Source organism: Plutella xylostella, chromosome 19, assembly GCF_932276165.1.
Source record: "Plutella xylostella chromosome 19, ilPluXylo3.1, whole genome shotgun sequence".
Taxonomy (NCBI): domain Eukaryota; kingdom Metazoa; phylum Arthropoda; class Insecta; order Lepidoptera; family Plutellidae; genus Plutella; species Plutella xylostella.
In genome coordinates this window covers 363775-381778 of record NC_063999.1, presented here as the reverse complement: position 1 = coordinate 381778, position 18004 = coordinate 363775, and the positions used below count along the sequence as shown (strand labels likewise).

The window sequence follows — 18004 nt, the reverse complement described above, 5'->3', positions numbered from 1 at the left end:
ACGTAAACTATGTAATTCAGACATAAATCTTCAGAGGATTCAATTAAATATCTCAATAGCCACTAATCCAGTGTTTAAGATTTCAAGCGCGTCCTTCATATTCTATTTTCCCCGCAATAAACATGCGTCCATTGTTCTTGCGTATCCCACTTAATATTCAAACGCCATTTCTACGCACAGGCATGCGTGTAACATTTAATACTGGCTCGTATTATAAAATAACCTCTATGGCAGTGGTAATAGTGGTACAGAGGGAGTGGATGGGGTAAGCGGATACTGAGTGACCTTTACGGTCGATCACTCCAACGTGTCACATAGCATCGTCATACCGTCATGTAGTACCTAACATCTGTGATCATATGTCCTATGTTGAACAGGTTACCCTACAAGTTATCTATCTGTGTAAATAGCGCGCCTTTCTTTTATCTTTTAAATGCAATTTATTTAGCAAATTTTGTGCAATTACAGTTAGCATATGCAAAGTTCACGCACCTACGTAATGTACGTAAGTAATCTGAAACAATTATTAGTATATATGTATTAAAATAATAGTCTAAACTGTGCTATAGAATGTATGTGGCGCCATCTATTATCTCGTTACAGTAACTAATGTATGTCTTGTGTCAAAGTGACAATAAACGTCAGTCTGTTTGAAACTACTCGCGTGTTTTATTAGGTTATGGGCCCAGTACCATATTTCGCGTTAAAAGCTGAAAATACGTTGATATTTTGTGAAATATAGACTCTCAGTGGTTACTCGTAACTGTAAAGTTATCCGCCGGACTAGATTTGTTCAGATTAAAAAGCTGTGTGGTGAAAAAGTTTGTTCATCAAGATTACGTTTTTTGAACAATGGCCGGCAGTTACATCGTCAACGTCCCAAAACTTAAGGGTCGTGAGAACTACGATGAGTGGGCGTTTGCCGCAGAGAACTTCCTCATTCTAGAAGGAGTGGACATCAATAAAAAACAGCCAGCCGCCAGCCAGACTGCTCATGCAGCCGCAGCAGCAAGTACCGCCATTGTGGACACCGACGCGCAAAAGGCGAAGGCGAAATTAATAATGACAATAGATTCGTCGTTATATGTTCATATCAAGAATGAAAAGACAGTTCAGGATGTGTGGAGTCGCCTGAAATCACTCTTCGATGATTCAGGATTTCAAAGAAGAATCAGTTTGCTGCGTCATCTTATATCGATTCGGCTAGAAGATTGTGAGTCCATGACTTTCTATGTGACTCAGATAGTAGATACGGCGCATAAGTTACGAGGAACAGGATTTCAAATTACTGATGAGTGGGTCGGATGTTTGTTGTTGGCCGGTTTAACGGAAAAATTTGCCCCAATGATAATGGCTATCGAACATTCTGGCATGACAGTTAGCACAGACGTCATCAAATCTAAATTGTTGGATATGAGTGCGGAGGTTGGCAGCACTGAAGGCGCTTTTTTATCGAAAAGTTGGCAGCAGCGCAAGAAATATAATGGCGGCACTGCAGAAATGTCAAAGTCTAAAACGTCACCTTCGAAACCTGTCAATGTCACCAAGAAAATTCGTTGTTATAAATGTAAACAAATCGGACACTATAAAAATCAGTGCAATTACACCGGAAAAGACAAAGAAAGTACAGTGTTTAGCACGTTTTACATGAATTCGACATACAAGAAGACGGATTGGTACATCGACTCAGGTGCCAGTTCTCATATGATTTCCGACAAAGAGTGTTTATCCGATATTACCTTCAACTCGTCCGTGAAACAGATTGTAGTAGCTAACCAAACTACAGTACCAGTATTATGCTCAGGAAACACGAAGTTGACGACTTTAGTGGATGGTTCAGAGTTTGATATCACAGTAAAAAATGTGTTGTGCATTCCTAACCTCACAACTAATCTCCTATCAGTTAGTGAGTTGATCAGAAATGGAAACAAAGTGACTTTCAGTGAAGACATTTGCAGAATATACAATCGTAATAATGTACTTGTTGGGAAAGCACAGTTAATAAATGGAGTGTATAAACTGAACATAAAACAAGAAAGTCTGTTTGTTGGCACAGCAATGCAGGAAACCAGTATGTTGTGGCATAGAAGGTTGGGCCATATCAACAGTAAAGACTTGAACAGTATGAAGAATGGCGCTGTGGAGGGAATTTCTTACCCTGACAAGGCAGAAATTGACAAGTTCCAGTGTGTCACATGTTGTGAAGGAAAGCTAGCGAGACAACCATTTTCTCACAAAGGTACCAGAAGTGAGGATGTATTAGAAATGGTGCATGCGGATGTCTGTGGTCCCATGGAGACTGTCTCAATAGGAATGTCAAGGTATTTTCTCCTGTTTGTCGATGATTACAGCAGAATGTCATTCATTTATTTATTAAAGTCAAAGAGCGAGGTGATGAAATACTTCCAGGAGTTTAAAGCTATGGTGGAAAAGCAGACAGGGAAGTGCATCAAGGTACTGAGAACAGACAATGGTGGGGAATTCTGTGGAGCCAATATGGAAAGTTTTATGAAAAAGTGTGGCATTATACACCAGAAAACAAATCCTTACACGCCGGAACAAAATGGTATGTGCGAAAGGTTGAATCGCACAATAGTGGAAAGAGCCAGGTGCCTCCTATTTGATGCTAATATGGAGAAGAAATTTTGGGCTGAAGCTGTAAACACGGCAGTATATTTGCGCAACAGAACCTTGGCCTCAGGCTTACAGAAAACTCCGTATGAGCTCTGGTCAGGGAGGAAGCCAGATCTTAGCCACTTACGTGTCTTCGGGAGCACGGCAATGGCTCATGTTCCAAAGGAAAAGAGACTCAAATGGGACAAAAAGGCAGAAAAATACATACTTCTTGGATATGCAGAGAACACAAAGGGTTATAGGTTATATAATCCTGTCACAAAGCGCATAGTGAACAGCCGAGATGTTGTTGTCATGGAATCAAGCTGTGAAATGACGCGGGCTGTCGTGAGGGAGAAGGAGCCAGATGTACCAGAGGAGGAAGAACAAGAGCAATCACTAAGAGATCCGAATGACAGTACTTATGTACCTGATAGTGAGTGCACAGCAAGTTCATCCAGTGCTGATGAGTTTTATGAACCTGAGAATGAGGCTGTACAACTCGGGCCAGTTGAGCAACCCAGCTTGGGAAAGCGTGAGAGAAAAAGGCCAGAAAGATATGGTTTCAGTAATGTGTGCGTGACTAATGAAGACATTCTTGAAGAAAGTTTAACCTATGAAGATGTGATGAACTGCTCAGAACGGGAACAATGGTGCCAAGCAATGGAGGAGCTGCAGTCATTCCATGATAATGAGGCATGGGAGCTAGTGGACAGACCCAGTGATGCTTGTGTTGTTCAGTGTAAGTGGGTGTATAAAAAGAAGTTAAATAGTGATGATACAGTGAGATATAGAGCCAGATTAGTGGCCAAAGGTTTTACCCAAGTACAGGGTGTTGACTATAATGAAACCTTTTCGCCGGTTCTTAAATATTCAACTTTGAAACTGTTGTTTGCTATTAGTGTTAACTTAGATTTAAATATAAGACATTTTGATGTCACAACTGCCTTTTTAAATGGCCATCTCGATGAAACTGTGTATATGCAATTGCCCCAGAATTTAAAATGTGAAGCTAATATGAGTAAAGTCCTAAAGTTAAAAAAGGCCATTTATGGACTCAAACAGTCAGCAAGAGCCTGGTATAAAAAGGCTGAAAATTGTTTAATTGAGCTAGGTTATAAGAAGTCTGCTTATGAACCATGTTTATTTGTAAAATGTGACAGTAGTGATAAAACTTATATAGCTCTCTTTGTTGATGATTTCTTTGTGTTTTCGAACTGTAACAAAGATGTAGATTACCTAAAATGCCAGTTAAGTGCCAGCTTTAAGTTAAAAGACTTAGGTGAATTGAAGCAGTGTTTAGGTATGAATGTAAAAATAGAAAAAGATAAGATTTGTGTGGATCAAGAAAAATTTATTGAAAGATTGTTGTTAAAATTTAATATGAAAGATTGTAAAAGTGTAGAGACACCTATGGAAGTAAATTTAAAACTAGAAAAAGGAAAGAATGTGTCGAGTCAATATCCTTATCAACAATTAGTAGGGAGTCTAATGTACCTAGCAGTTCTAACTAGACCTGACATATCTTTTTGTGTGAGCTATTTGAGCCAGTTTAATACATGCTATAATGAAGTACATTGGAAACATGCAAAACGAGTGCTAAGATATTTAAGCTGTACAAGATCGTTAGGTTTAATGTATGTAAAAAATGTATCAGACATAGTTGGTTTTGTTGACGCAGATTGGGCGTCAGACACTGTTGATAGGCGCTCCTATACAGGTTTTTGTTTTATATACTCAGGATGTATAGTTTCCCACGAGTGTAGAAAGCAACAAACTGTTGCATTATCAAGTACGGAAGCCGAATATATGGCTATTTGTGAGGCCAGTAAAGAGGCTATTTTTCTTAAGAACATTTTACATGAACTGGTAAATAGGAAAAATGGGACAATAACAATGTATAATGATAACCAAAGTGCCCAGAAACTTACAGAAAACTCTATGTACCACAAAAGAAGCAAACATATTGATGTAAGATTCCATTTTATCAGAGAGGCTGTAGAAAATAAACAAGTTAAAATAAATTATTTGAGTACTGTAGAAATGCCAGCAGATCTGTTCACTAAAAGTTTATGTAAAGAGAAGCATAGTAAATTTGTTAAGAAAATTGGTATTGTTGATGTAAAGAAGTAGCTGTGTTTAGATTATTTTAATAAGTGGTGGTATTAGTATATATGTATTAAAATAATAGTCTAAACTGTGCTATAGAATGTATGTGGCGCCATCTATTATCTCGTTACAGTAACTAATGTATGTCTTGTGTCAAAGTGACAATAAACGTCAGTCTGTTTGAAACTACTCGCGTGTTTTATTAACAATAAGTACCTACTTCGTAGACGTATCTCATGCTGTATCCAACCCCGGAGAGAATAACCTCTCACCACCGCAACTCAGCTGACATGCGCCGGGTCGCGCGACGTATGGCGACAAGATGCGACGCGCGCCCTGTCGGGGCCGGGACAGGGCGCGTAGGACGAGGGATGACGGCACGGGGGCCGGAATGCGGGAGTTTACCTCACAGGTCAAGCAGTGGAGACTAGGTATGAATTTGTGTGGCGAGTAAAGCGCGTCTCCATAAAACGCATACTATTCGAACGATTACCTACTCCTCGGACAATGTCAAAGTTGCACCCCATCATGCGTTAAATAAATATGTACCTATTTGTATACATACTTGTATAGTGGCGGCTGAAATATTTTTTTTTACACTAATTTAAGAAAAATGCCACACATAGGTATATCACACGTACTATCTCATCATTATAATGCAATGCAGCAATACGACAAGTCAATTTAACAAATTAGCAGGAATACGTTTTTATAGAATGTATGTATTTCGTAGAATACAATGGAAACACACAGCTACAAAGTTAGAATACGCTAATGCCGTGTCGGCGTCGCGGATTACCTTCCATTAGGATAACACACTGTCGACTGGGTGACATTTATCACGGCACTAAGTCTGCCTGGCTGGCTGGATTACTATTATTTACTCGACATAGCAGAGACTAACTAAATCTTATCCAATTTGCTAGTAAGCTGTACACGGCGTAGGGAAATTCCGACATCCGACTAGCCTTACGTAAACTCATTCACTATTCCGTCAATTCATTCAGACTTCCTAACGAAGGTTTTAATAACTGCTTAGATAGTCGTGAAGGACCCAACACTGGTCATTAAACAACGTGCGACAATGTAACGTACCTAACAATCCATCTTCATTTTAATTGTCACCTTAAATCTGTATAAAAGGATTTCACACGTCTTAAAAAGGTTAGTGTTAATTTTAACGCCTAGTGGGATTATCAAGATGGCCGATTCGACTGTTTCAAGATGGCGGCGGTTCGTGTATTGCGCTCTACTGGTCGCTATACAAGTGAAGAAGTCTGAGTCATCAGCGGACATCATGCAGAAGTTGACGATTGGGTTCACGGAAGCTCTGGAGCACTGTAAGAAAGATGTAAGTACTGGCTTCGTACACACGAGTCCTACCACTAAACGTGTGGTCAGAGGCGATTCCTAACAGGTTACCAAGTGTCTTCTAAGTATACTATTGAATGTTCTCATAATGTTAAGGATCCTCAATCAGCTCCATGGTAGCTGGCAGTAGTTGACTATAAGTGGTATTTTCATGGCATAAGCCAATGTTACCACTTATAAGTTTGGTTCAATAGCAATTTCCATCTATCTTCTCTTCCACTGAAGTCCCCTTCAAACCCTCACTATCAGTAGATACACCTCACTTCTTCCAGCTGCAAATCTCCAACGAAGTGATGCAGGACTTCTACAACTTCTGGCGCGAGGACTACGAGCTGGTGAACCGCGAGATGGGCTGCGTGCTCATGTGCATGGCGGCGCGGCTCGACCTCGTCACCGAGGACCTCAAGATGCACCACGGCAACGCGCACGAGTTTGCCAAGAAGCATGGCGCAGGTTCGTGCAGAGGAAAAATTCGCATAAGACTCTTTTTAGGTCCTCTTGAATGGTGTTATGATAGATGCGAGTGGAATGTGTCAAAATATCGCGATTGGTTTAGAAGCCATTCATATATTGTGACAAGAACACGCTCTGAATCTTCTCTTTATAGCTATCATTCGTTCATAAATGCAATACGCGCAATTTTGTCAAAGCTTATATCTACCCTATCCTCTCCGCGCTGTAATTAATGTAGATATTTTTTAAACAGTCTTCAATCGCTCTGTATACAGCTGTGTACTCTAACTCTTACATTTAGTATAAATAGATAAAAATAATATACAACATAAGGAAGACAGTCCGGCCCCTTGATATAATCAAAATGTCCTGAAAGTTGTCGGTAATTTATGGTTTCCATGGACATGAATTTCAGATTAGTCACGAATTAAATTAGCATAATCTAACTTTGACATCACAAAATTTTGCTACAAGCTGCATAAATCGTTAATGAATTTATAAGTAATAGATATTTTTGTTTTAATTCCATAACTATTGTAGGTATTTTTGTTTCTTGGAGCTTATGTAGTTTTTCATGGAAAGTAAGGTGATTAAATACCACCAAATACAAAGGTGGCAACTAGCGATTTACATTAATCGGTTTCGTATGAGCCGTAGGGTGTCCGGTGCTAGGTTTGCTCATGGTGTCCTCTAGAGAATCTCTTTACCTCAACAGTCATCAGTTCTTCTAGCCCAAAACCCCTTTATCTTCCAACTTCTATACACTCTTTCAATACCAACTCAACTTTCTCCTCTCCACAGACGACACGATGGCCAAACAACTGGTGACCATCATCCACGAGTGCGAACAGGGCGCGGCAAGTGTACCGGACGAGTGTGCGCGCACCCTGGAGATGGCCAAGTGCTTCAAGACCCGCATCCACGAGCTCAAGTGGGCGCCGTCCATGGAGGTGGTGCTGGAGGAGGTCATCACCGAGCTCAAGAACTGAGCGGCTGCAGCCTCCTTCGTTGCGACTGCTGGAGTCCTCAGAATAAGGAGTGCGGAGAGGATGCTGGCTGGTTGCTGGAAGGAGGCGGCGTTTGTGGTTTAAAATTTGACGACTGCCGGCTTTAGGAATAATTTTAAATTGAAGTCTTTCTCCACCTCCCGTCAGTATTTTTTTGTAATGTGGTGGAAGCAAGTGAGTTAATAAAAAGTTATTTAATTTGAAATAAAATTTGTTTAATTTATAATGACTACCTATAGCACCTATACAAGTACCGAATTAGAAATAAATACTCGAAAAGTGAAAGCAAAATCGATGAAAAAACAAATGAAAACGAAATAAAAACGCTTCCAGCCAGTGTTTCAATCTCCCGAAAACCTGAACCTTGTCTACAACATTCAACTTACACTTTCCCAGAAGAAACTTTATTACCAACCGCATTAGTTCTAGATTCCCTTTTCTTCAGCTTCATAGGAAACGTTCAGGATTATGCATCGAAGTTTCACATTTATGCCGGTTCAAATAACGGTTAGTTTCAAACGCTACGGTTAGGAAAAGTTAGTGTTACGTTTAGTTTTATTGTTTTATCTAACTGGATCGTGACAGGAATGGACAGACGAACTGTTTTTGTTTGTATATTTATGTATACGCAAACATTGGAAGACACAGGTGTCAATGGTACAGCTCAGGTAACGTATATCTACGCTTACAAACTCTGTTAGATGAGAAACTTTTAGTAATTTAAATTAAGACTAAATAGGTGAGTCGTGTACTTATATGTATATCAGACAAATGCCATAGTCTGTAACTGAATAAGTTAGGTATACCTACTTTTCAAACGAAAAAATTTACAGATTCAAATGAATGCTTAACTTTTTATAAATCTAAATAGGTATTATATTCAACAAAGGATAATAGAGCGACGATGGTGTAATAATTACACATTAAATCCATAATCTCACGATGAACCAAACCAGCCGAACCAAATCAACATCCCAGCCAGGCGATAAACACAGCTAGATAACAAACAGCAATCTCATCAACCTAGCCAGTCTAGCCACAATGGCCGCCCCAGCCTATTAACCACTAAACAACGCTAAGACAGGTTATCCCATAGTCCTAGACTGAACAGGCCAATCTCTAATTTACACAATCTATTGAGGGCCAAATGTATTGCGTTGCGGCGACCACAATAAGCAATAAGGGGCTGATAGTGATCAGTGATCGAAGCCGGACAATACTGCTGGTGTACTTGGGTAAGCAAAGTCGTGTGTCTTGTGTGAGAATATGGTTGTGGGTATATGCACGCAGGCGGGTATGGTGGTGGCTAGATAAAGCGTTTCTAGGATTTAGTGTTGGGGCGTTCGATAGGTTTGAGAGCTCTAGTCTGCGTAGGAAAGTTTTAGCTGACGATTTGTATAAAAGCATTGAATATAATGACTTGTATCAATAAGATAGTAATAATATGGATTGAAAAGGTTTATCCCTAGCATAGAAGGTACCAACATAAATAGAACTGAAGATGTTTAATTCATTGCGGCGGCCCGATGTCAACGTTAGATACCTAGAGATGATCTGTGCATCAAAGTATTGAGGAGTTTCTCCTGTAGGTATATTACGTATGACTTGCAGCTGACTGTACTCATAGGCACTACTTATAGTACCGAGGCAGTCTAGGTACATTCCATGCCTAATCTGCGGCCGTAATAAGCTCAATTGTCCTGTCGGAGAGGTAATCGCGTCGATACGCCATAGTTATGTATAATTATTGCCTTCGATAGGATAATTAGAAAAGGAATTTCCATGTCTAAATCGGACAAGAGCTTATCAAATACCTACCTATTTCCCAAAATTTTGAACAAGTATATGTAGATTGTGTAGTTATGTAATACTATATTTCTTCCCGATCCTATAGCCAGTTCAAAGATTTTGTTAATTCATCTATTATTATTAAATTTTGAAAGCATTGTGAATAATAAAAAATATAAAAGTCGTTGATGGTACAGTCGAGTCCGCTTTGTTCATGATAAAAACAAACAAAACTCTTCACAAAGAAGTGGCTAACCGCTTATTAACCGCTGTTAATTAACCACTGTGACAACCGCCACTGATAATTAAACCAACAATGTCACCAACGCCCAAGTTACACTCTTTAATGAATAAAGCAGTCAAGTGCAAATCGGGTTATTGCGCTGAGTCTTACTATCTAAATAATTATAAAAAAACAAAAAGCTATTGACATGGAAATTTTTGTCGCGACTACCTACCGCCACCTTACGTGACGAAGGTAAGAAGCTTTTACATCGGAATTACCTTATCAATCAAAATCTTCACAGCTTATGAAAGATTTCTGAAAATCACAAGGGAAATTATTTATCTGGAGATTTGATATACAGTTCGTTTTGTTTATCAAAGATCTGGAATATAGAAATTAAAATTATAAGTAGGTATAAAGCGTAAAATTCATCATACAGGTGAGTATATTCATCACCAGACCAGATACTCTCTAAAAAGCATATTAATCGTGGACGGAACCCAAGAAATTTAACCAGTAATTAAACACAATGAAAATTCATAAAAACGCGTAGATATATCAGTAGATTTCCGTATGGTATTGTTTGTTTTCAATTTGAAAAGTGCAACTGACACGATGTGGTTTTCAGTGAAACTTGGTGCTGTGGTGTTGTTGACCCTGGCGGCGATGGAGGCTGAGGGATCCAAGGAGACCATGAAAGATATAACTTCGGGCTTTTTTAAAGTGCTGAACGAATGTAAACATGAGGTAACTCAGAAATATTCTATCAATAGCATTATCTACTTCTGGTATCAATAAGAGTAGGCCCTATACATAAAGGAAGCTGGCTAAATATGATTCTACGCTCATCTGTCAGTTTCGTACTATTTATGAACCAACGCTGATGTGCGCTTATCTTATAAAACTGGCAGATCGGCGCAGGTAACTAACTTTCTGTATTTTAAGACAGATATACTCAATTATTCTAGTAGAGAAATACAATCTGACTGAACACATCCACCTATTGCCGTACATAATTTTGCTCAAATCCTCTTCCTCGACAACAGTCCATCTCACCCCCACCACCCTTATTCCAGCTGAACCTGCCGGACCACCTGGTGGGCGACTTCTACCACTACTGGCGGCAGGAGTACGGGCTGCTGGACCGCGACCTCGGCTGCGCCATCCTCTGCATGAGCCGCAAGCTGGAGCTGATCGACGCCAGCGGCAAGCTGCATCATGGCAACACGCAGGAGTTCGCGGAGAAGCATGGCGCTGGTTGGTACAGCATCTTGTAGCCACTAGTATAGTTAACGGCTTTGCTTATCCAACCACACTAGTTATTTGTCTAAGGTCGACAGTCCAGCGGATTGTTAGGCATCTCAAGCTGCATGAAATTCTGATAACCGTATGTAATACAGACTGCATCTGCATTGACGGTTATCATTTGTTCCAATGATAAATAACATTGCTATTAGTTTAATTAATCATTCTAACTAAACCGACCGAAGATGGGGTAGGCCACCAATTACTGCTAATGACATTCAATCGTGCCTTTGCTCCTCTTCCTGTAGGTCTTTTCGGGACCTTAAGGTTATGGAAACAACACGGCTTTTCTAACAGACATTCCTCTAACTATTATCTTCACATTTATCATCTCAACCCAACCTCTCTTCCAGACAACAGCATGGCGTCCAAGCTAGTCGAAGTACTCCACGCCTGCGAGAAGCAGCACGAGGCCGTCTCCGACGAGTGCCAGCGCGCGCTGGAGGTGGCCAAGTGCTTCCGCTCCAGCGTGCACGAGTTGGGCTGGGCGCCCACCATCGATGTCATCATTGAGGAGGTGCTCACTGACATGTAGGAAGGGGCATATAAGTACTTCTCTAAGTTGAGGGGGGTGATGAATAAAATTGTTGTTTTGTGAAGTTTTTGTTTTTATTCGTTAATACCTAGTAAGGTTAAGGAATAAAATGTTTCATTTGTGAAGCTTAATTTTTAATATAATATAGAATGAAAGCTCCTTTATCGTCTGAAAAGGCCAATCTGTATGAAAATCGTATATCAAAATCAGTGGCATAATATCAATAACTAAACAATGTTATCTTTATGAGAAAGAGTGTCATAATATCGTATACACATAGATATACATACATAGTGCAACATGTTGCTCTTAAAATTTTGTCTAGGACGCAACTTACAAGTAGGGAGGTATCATCGTTTTAGTCATGTGAATAAGGATTACAAAATATTTTAGCATATCATTAAGTCGTACTTAATTTCACAAAAGTTTCATTGTTAACATTTCTTGCTTAGGTTTTGCATAAGGTAAAAAAATACAATAGGCAAGCCCTTTATTCGATTGGGTGGTTATTATTATAAAGTTATTTATTAGGTTTTTGATCAGAAAATGTATCAGTTCGATCAGTATAACCTATATTTTACATGAAGTAGGTAAAAGGTTATTAATATTCAAAAAAGAAAAACATTAAAACATTTTCAGGTGCTTCTAATATTTTTATTCAAGATACACTTAAAAACTAAAATACAAATCAAATACCATTAAAACATGCCAGGGTCATTTCAAGTTTCTTTCGACAAAAAATACATGTGACAATTGTCTTCCTCTTTTCTCCACCAATCGTCGCGCTTTTATTCTCGTTCAGAAATTTTTTTCAAGTCATCAGGTCGATCATCAGTTGTCTCTAGACGTCAGCCAGCACCTCAGCGACCACCACGTCCATGCTGGGCGCCCACTTGAGCTCGTGGATCTTCTTCTTGAAGCAGTTGGCGATGTCCAGCACCTTGAGGCACGCGTCAGGGTTGTCCGGGGCCGCCTTCTCGCACTCGTGGATCATGCCCACCAGCTGGCCTGCCATGCCTTCATCTGGAATATTTGGATTTTTTATTTAATTCCTCATCGGCTGGACAAAATATGCTAGATGAATGTTAGGATTCTGAAATTAGTGAAGGATATTGACCATAACCTGGACCGACGACCTTAGGCGGGTAGCTGGTAGTGTGGTTGGATGAGGAAGGCCTAGGACCGAGTGTTGTGGCGCTCCTTGGAGAGGCCTATGTCCAGCAGTGGATGATTATTGGCTGATGATGATGAACGATTAGAAGTGGTTAGAAAGCATTGCGAGTGGAGATCTCAATATGGCACCCGCGATGACAAAGAACAATCTAACGAGCACTTATTTTTGTCTGTTAGCGGTCCCAAAGCCACCTATAGCTCTCCTAACCTAAGCCAAAAGTCACACAAACCAGCTCCATGTTTAAGCGCAAAGTCCTTAGCGTTCCCGTGGTGCAGGTTCCCGTCGGGGTCCAGCAGGTCCAGCTTGCTCGACAGGCAGATGATGGCACAGCCGGTAGACCGGTCAGACAACACGTAGTCGTCCTTCCAGAAGTTGTAGAACTCCGTCATTATGGAGTCGGGCAGGTCGAGCTGGGGAGTGATGGAGGGGTTTAGTGTTCTGCACCTTTGATCTTACAGTCTAGCTTTATTGACTTGGCTTGAGAACTTATGTAACTGTATCCATGTTGTTTTGCACTTTCAGGAAGACCTTTTAAACAACTAATATAATTATATTGCCTCTTTACTTACCTCTTTTTTACAGTCACCCAAGGCTTTACCGAAATTTTCTGATAGTCCTTTCATCACATCGGCCGAAGACTCCACTTTCTTCAACGCACACATCAACACCATCATCAAACATGCTAGCTTTTTCGTTATCATCTTCACCATTAAAACCAAACCTTTGTTTTTACGCAATGAAAAATCATCGGGTCCTTTTATACCTGGCCATGTTTTAATTACAGATTGCATGGTGTGTGTTTACTCTTGATTTCTGCTGACGGGTTATTAGTTCGTTCATTTGAATGATTTAATTAGTCGTTGGGTTCTAATTGAAGCGCGAGGTGTCATTTTGATTTCCTCTGCAACGTCAGTCGCAGGCTCTATATTAGTGAACGCGGAGGCTCAGCCCAGTTCTATGCAGATCATCAGTGATGCTGGTGAGTTCTGTTATTCTGTTCACATTAATTTCCACTGTCGCCTCTCATCAAAATATCATGTGCGTAGGAATCTACCTAGATATATTTTTGGAAAAAAGCGGGTTACGCACACCTAAACGGTTGTGTATGATATATTGTTACACTCACGGGCAATGAAAAGGTTCCACTGAGAAAAGCACCAAATTACTTCTAAACGGAAAAGGCTAGCTTAATGCCGTCTTCTGCAACATTGAAGTACATTTAACAGAGCATCAGGATATTACCATTACCAACTAAAATCGGTAATATTTTGTTCCTATTTTAGATTAAATCTTTGAAAAAATTGGGGTAATTAATTTGTTGTCAGCATTTTGTGAGTGGAACTTTTTCATTGCCCGGCAGTGTATATTCGAGATACATAGTTAAAGAAATTTATAATTATATTTTAGGTAGATAAGTAGGTATTTTATTTGAACTGGCATTCATTTATTATTCTCTAGGTATATTTCACAAATTTAATAATGTATTCAAAAATTCGTACGAGTCTATTCACCAACATCATGATCAACTCGTAGACACTCGTCCTTGGCCTTCGTCGTCCAGCCACTACCGGCTGCCAGTCAAATCATCCCTTGCTACGCTTCCCTGTTCGTGGTCTCTACTCGAGAACTCGTTTACCGTTCTTCGGCCAATATGGCCGGCCCACTGGCCCGACAGCTTACAGATTTTAGGAGACATTGTATTATTCTAGTGTGGATGGTAATTCCAGTATCGTACTCCTTCATTTGCACTCCACTACGAATCGTGAAAACACTACGCCTACACGACTGTAATAAGAGAATATGAATAACCCACTTACCGCATTCGTATTAAAATATGCTATTGTACCTATGCCGAAACGTAAATAAAGATAGCAAATTTTAATGCTCGATGCGATGTTATGAATAAATTATCTAACTAACCTTTAGGTTTCATATAAAGGTATAATAAAACCCTATGGATGACATTCACATTCATAAGTCATTAAATAAGTACTAAAACAATGTTTCAGTGGTCATAATCTCTTTATTATGATTGCTTCATCAAAGATAACTACAACTAATAATGTATAAGCTTCAGATCCAATTAATGCATTTATCGTCGTTGTATTATTGATCAAGATACGAGTAGTGATACAAGAGGCACACATGTTCTACAGTTATTATCTTATGTGTATTTTCTTAAATACGCTCTTCTGCTACTCTTTCTTGGATATAATAAACCTTGACAAATTAAACTTTAAAACACCTTGGAAGACTGTTAAACACCATCCACGCCTCTTGTAACACCTGCATCTTCATCATCATCATCACCAACATCTCTCAGTACTTCTCTAGCACGGCTTCTATCATGGTGAGCTCGGGGGCGATGCCCTCAGCCTGTGCGTCCTTCTTGAAGCAAGCAGCCGTCTTCACCACGCGGCTGCACTCGTCGTCGATGTCGTCGTACTTCTTCTCACAGTTGTGGATCAGCCTCACCATCGTCTCTGAGAGGAGGTCACCTGAAAGGAATTATCATGAAATTTTAATGAAGTTTTGTTTCTTTACTTCCTCCTACTATGAATGAGTCAAAAACTAAAATAATGGCTAACCTACCCCATGACCCAATTACAATAAACAATAAAGAACTTGAAAGCGTAACTGACTATATATACTTGGGTCAATTATTTTAATTTAGTAATAAAATGACTAAAGAAATAGATAGAAGAATCAACATTGCTTGGAAAAGATACTGGAGCCTCAAACATATATTCAAAGGGAACTTTGCATTATCACTAAAAAGATTAGTATTCAACTCAGTAATCATGCCCACCCTAACCTATGGGTCACAAACTTGGACGCTTACAGAGGCATTAAAGCAAAAATTGACATCATGTCAGAGAGCTATGGAAAGGAGCATGATGAACTTAAAAAAGATAGATAAAGTGAGAAGTGCAGATATACGAAACGAGACAAAAGTAGAAGACGTATTGGAGACTTCACAGATAAATAAACTGAGATGGGCAGGGCACGTAATGAGGATGGGAGACAACCGGTGGACCATCAGAACAACCGAGTGGTGGCCGAGAGACGGGTCGCGCAGAGTGGGCCGGCCGCTGGCGCGCTGGGACGACGAGCTACGAGCCAGGTGCCCCATGTGGAGAAGACTTGCGCGTTCCAGAGAACATTGAAATATTATGTGTCAGCTGAGCAAAAACGCTAATAATACTTATAGTGAATGTGTGTAGACCTAATTAACATTGTAAATAAATAAAAGTCATGAAGTGTATACAAAAAAAAAATGCATGAAACTAATTTGTAAGTAGGTACTTTTAAAACATAGTAGGTAATTAAATTAACAAAGTAACTAGCAAAATCAATGGTTGTATATGATGGTATAATATAATTATTGTTAATGATAAAAATATTAAAATGTGTTAGAAATGTTATTTGAATGCATGCATTTTATTTGTATTTTAATAATAATTAATGTAAACAAACTAAAATATACTAGGTAGTATAAAAAAAATAATATTCAATTAATTTAACATAACTATGTAATGAATAAATTATATTATTAGTATTAAATATATAGGTACTTATTTGTAAATAAATAAAATACTGAATGAATCAAAATTGTAACCATGTATAAAAAACTGATAATGTGATCATTATTTCTCCTATTTCTCCTAGAAAGGCTGGTAACCTTGGAGAACACTACCTCAACCCCTACACTATTATGGTGCTGGGAGGCCGTTTAACAGAACTAAAAAAAAAAAAAAAAAAAAAAATTGAAATAGTAATAATTTAAATATAAAATTAAAAAATTGTAAATAATTCTAAGTACTTATGTCAATGTAATGAAATTTAATAAACGGCTATTCTATTCTATTCTATTCTATACTTCCTCCTACGAACGATGCTGTATTCTTCATCTGTTATCATCTACTATCACTCAAGTTATAATATCACTTTACAACAAAATAACTATGAAAATATAGTGTCCGAGCCCAACATCATCGGAGAAATAAAATCTTCCCGACTCCGCTGGCTAGGACATGTGGAGAGGATGGGAGAGGATCGAGCCGTAAGAAAAGCATATCTTGGTCAACCTTCTGGGCGTCGCCCGGTGGGGCGGCCGAGATACCGCTGGAAGGACGAAGTCGCCAAAGACCTGAAAGAGCTGGAAGTGTCCGACTGGTCAGAATTGGCACAGAATAGAGAAGATTGGCGCACTTTAATGTCGGAGGCCAAGATCCACTTCGGGTCGCTGAGCCAGCGGAGTAAGTAAGTAAGTAAGTAAGTAACAAAATAACTATCATCAACCCGAAAACCAAATCATTCAATAAATATGAAGAACAACAGCGGTCCCAGCACTCACCCTTGGGGAAGCTCTTGATGTAGTCGTGCATGTTCTCGTGGTGCATGCGCGCGTCGTCCTGCATCAGCTGGAACTTGTTGCTCATGCAGATGATGGCGCAGCCCAGCTCGCGGTGCACCACCTCAAAGTCCTCGCGCCAGAAGTGGTGGAACTCTTCCATTATTTCTCCGGAGAGGCCGGACTGTAAAGGGTTAACTTATAGTTTAATTTCAGACCAGCGAGGTGGACTAGGCCTAAAACAATTCCTTCATTGGAAGGAGACCCGTGCCGCAGCAGTAGGAATGTGAAGACTAAAGATGATGATACATAGTTTAATTGGTCACTGTTACCGATTACATGGTTTTCAGTCAGTGTGAAGTTAATCATGTACGAGTATATCATTGATGGTTAAGTCCTTACTCGTACGTAAGGAAATGAAAAAATATAGGAAATGGGAAAATGTGAAATATTATGTTATTAAAACTCAACTATAATGTATAATGAATGTGATCATGTACTTACTTCTTCCCTGCATTCTTCCAGGGTCTTTCCAAAGTGCGCAGTGACATGCGACATGACCTCCGCCGTGCCCCTCGCCGCCGGAAGCGCCGCCATCATCAGACCACAGACAACTAGACTCCACACTGACGCCATCTTGAATTCAACAACCGGATGTTCCTCGATCAAATATTGACAGATGAAGGGCTAACAGTCGGGAAAACGCTTCGTTATATTGAAGTGATATTTTTTTTGGCCATCTAATCAGTGTGCTATTACGCCATGATGATGTGTTTGATCGTAACAAATTGTATGTTTAGCAAGTTAGTTGCGAATATCTTAATTAAATACAAAAGAGCTTTTAGGTATACTTTCAAGTGTGGATAATCAACTTTAAACGCACTGTTTAAGGTTAGAAGTGGTATGCAGGTTCAGTTTTGCTAATTTAGTTTGTATGAATGAAGAGTTTTCAGCAAGTCACGGAGGTGAGGACGCGGGGGCGGCTGATTGTGGGTTATTACTCGGAGCAAGAGCAGAGATAACCACTGTATTTGTGCGAGGACGACGTCGGGTCACTACCATGCTAACA

General features: G+C 39.6%; 5 protein-coding genes across 8 annotated transcripts in view; 2 read left to right on the top strand and 3 right to left on the bottom strand.

Annotated features, from left to right (window-relative positions):
• The window catches only part of LOC105384052 (protein prickle-like), a 333604-nt gene that overhangs the window by 170981 nt on the left and 144619 nt on the right, over positions 1–18004 (bottom strand). The window lies entirely within an intron of this gene.
• Positions 3443–7746, top strand: LOC105382009 (general odorant-binding protein 1). Of its 2 annotated transcripts, none has more exons than XM_048627926.1 (3): positions 3443–3843; positions 6366–6546; positions 7348–7746. In XM_048627926.1, exons 1-3 carry the CDS (start codon positions 3595–3597, stop codon positions 7533–7535), a joined length of 618 nt encoding a protein of 205 aa, XP_048483883.1. In that variant the 5' UTR covers positions 3443–3594; the 3' UTR covers positions 7536–7746. The 2 variants fall into 2 exon arrangements, with proteins under 2 accessions (XP_048483883.1, XP_011550128.3); XM_011551826.3 differs by lacking the exon at positions 3443–3843 and adding an exon at positions 5898–6073.
• LOC105382010 (general odorant-binding protein 1) lies at positions 10143–11471 on the top strand. Its single transcript, XM_011551827.3, has 3 exons — positions 10143–10314; positions 10644–10824; positions 11226–11471. The coding sequence occupies exons 1-3, from the start codon at positions 10183–10185 to the stop codon at positions 11405–11407; spliced, it is 495 nt and encodes a 164-aa protein (XP_011550129.3). The 5' UTR covers positions 10143–10182; the 3' UTR covers positions 11408–11471.
• LOC105382036 (pheromone-binding protein) lies at positions 12040–13323 on the bottom strand. Its single transcript, XM_011551852.3, has 3 exons — positions 13151–13323; positions 12811–12991; positions 12040–12430 (listed from the first exon to the last, which is right to left on the bottom strand). Exons 1-3 carry the CDS (start codon positions 13289–13291, stop codon positions 12249–12251), a joined length of 504 nt encoding a protein of 167 aa, XP_011550154.3. The 5' UTR covers positions 13292–13323; the 3' UTR covers positions 12040–12248.
• On the bottom strand, positions 14585–17766 carry LOC119690341 (general odorant-binding protein 2). Its single transcript, XM_038106326.2, has 3 exons — positions 17440–17766; positions 16939–17119; positions 14585–15079 (listed from the first exon to the last, which is right to left on the bottom strand). The coding sequence occupies exons 1-3, from the start codon at positions 17569–17571 to the stop codon at positions 14901–14903; spliced, it is 492 nt and encodes a 163-aa protein (XP_037962254.2). The 5' UTR covers positions 17572–17766; the 3' UTR covers positions 14585–14900.

What these genes read in the sequence shown, in the direction of transcription:
- LOC119690341 (XM_038106326.2), bottom strand. Translation starts at nt 17,571, where the DNA reads ATGGCGTCAGTGTGGAGTCTAGTTGTCTGTGGTCTGATGATGGCGGCG. An exon ending in TGGAAGAATGCAGGGAAGAA is followed by an intron (nt 17,120 to 17,439) that starts GTAAGTACATGA and finishes AACCCTTTACAG; the next exon opens with TCCGGCCTCTCCGGAGAAAT. An exon ending in CATCAAGAGCTTCCCCAAGG is followed by an intron (nt 15,080 to 16,938) that starts GTGAGTGCTGGG and finishes AATTCCTTTCAG; the next exon opens with GTGACCTCCTCTCAGAGACG.
- LOC105382036 (XM_011551852.3), bottom strand. Translation starts at nt 13,291, where the DNA reads ATGGTGAAGATGATAACGAAAAAGCTAGCATGTTTGATGATGGTGTTG. An exon ending in TGGGTGACTGTAAAAAAGAG is followed by an intron (nt 12,992 to 13,150) that starts GTAAGTAAAGAG and finishes ATCACTCCCCAG; the next exon opens with CTCGACCTGCCCGACTCCAT. An exon ending in TGCGCTTAAACATGGAGCTG is followed by an intron (nt 12,431 to 12,810) that starts GTTTGTGTGACT and finishes CAAATATTCCAG; the next exon opens with ATGAAGGCATGGCAGGCCAG.
- LOC105382009 (XM_048627926.1), top strand. Translation starts at nt 3,595, where the DNA reads ATGCAATTGCCCCAGAATTTAAAATGTGAAGCTAATATGAGTAAAGTC. An exon ending in TTTCGAACTGTAACAAAGAT is followed by an intron (nt 3,844 to 6,365) that starts GTAGATTACCTA and finishes CACTTCTTCCAG; the next exon opens with CTGCAAATCTCCAACGAAGT. An exon ending in TGCCAAGAAGCATGGCGCAG is followed by an intron (nt 6,547 to 7,347) that starts GTTCGTGCAGAG and finishes TCCTCTCCACAG; the next exon opens with ACGACACGATGGCCAAACAA.
- LOC105382010 (XM_011551827.3), top strand. Translation starts at nt 10,183, where the DNA reads ATGTGGTTTTCAGTGAAACTTGGTGCTGTGGTGTTGTTGACCCTGGCG. An exon ending in TGAACGAATGTAAACATGAG is followed by an intron (nt 10,315 to 10,643) that starts GTAACTCAGAAA and finishes CCCTTATTCCAG; the next exon opens with CTGAACCTGCCGGACCACCT. An exon ending in CGCGGAGAAGCATGGCGCTG is followed by an intron (nt 10,825 to 11,225) that starts GTTGGTACAGCA and finishes CCTCTCTTCCAG; the next exon opens with ACAACAGCATGGCGTCCAAG.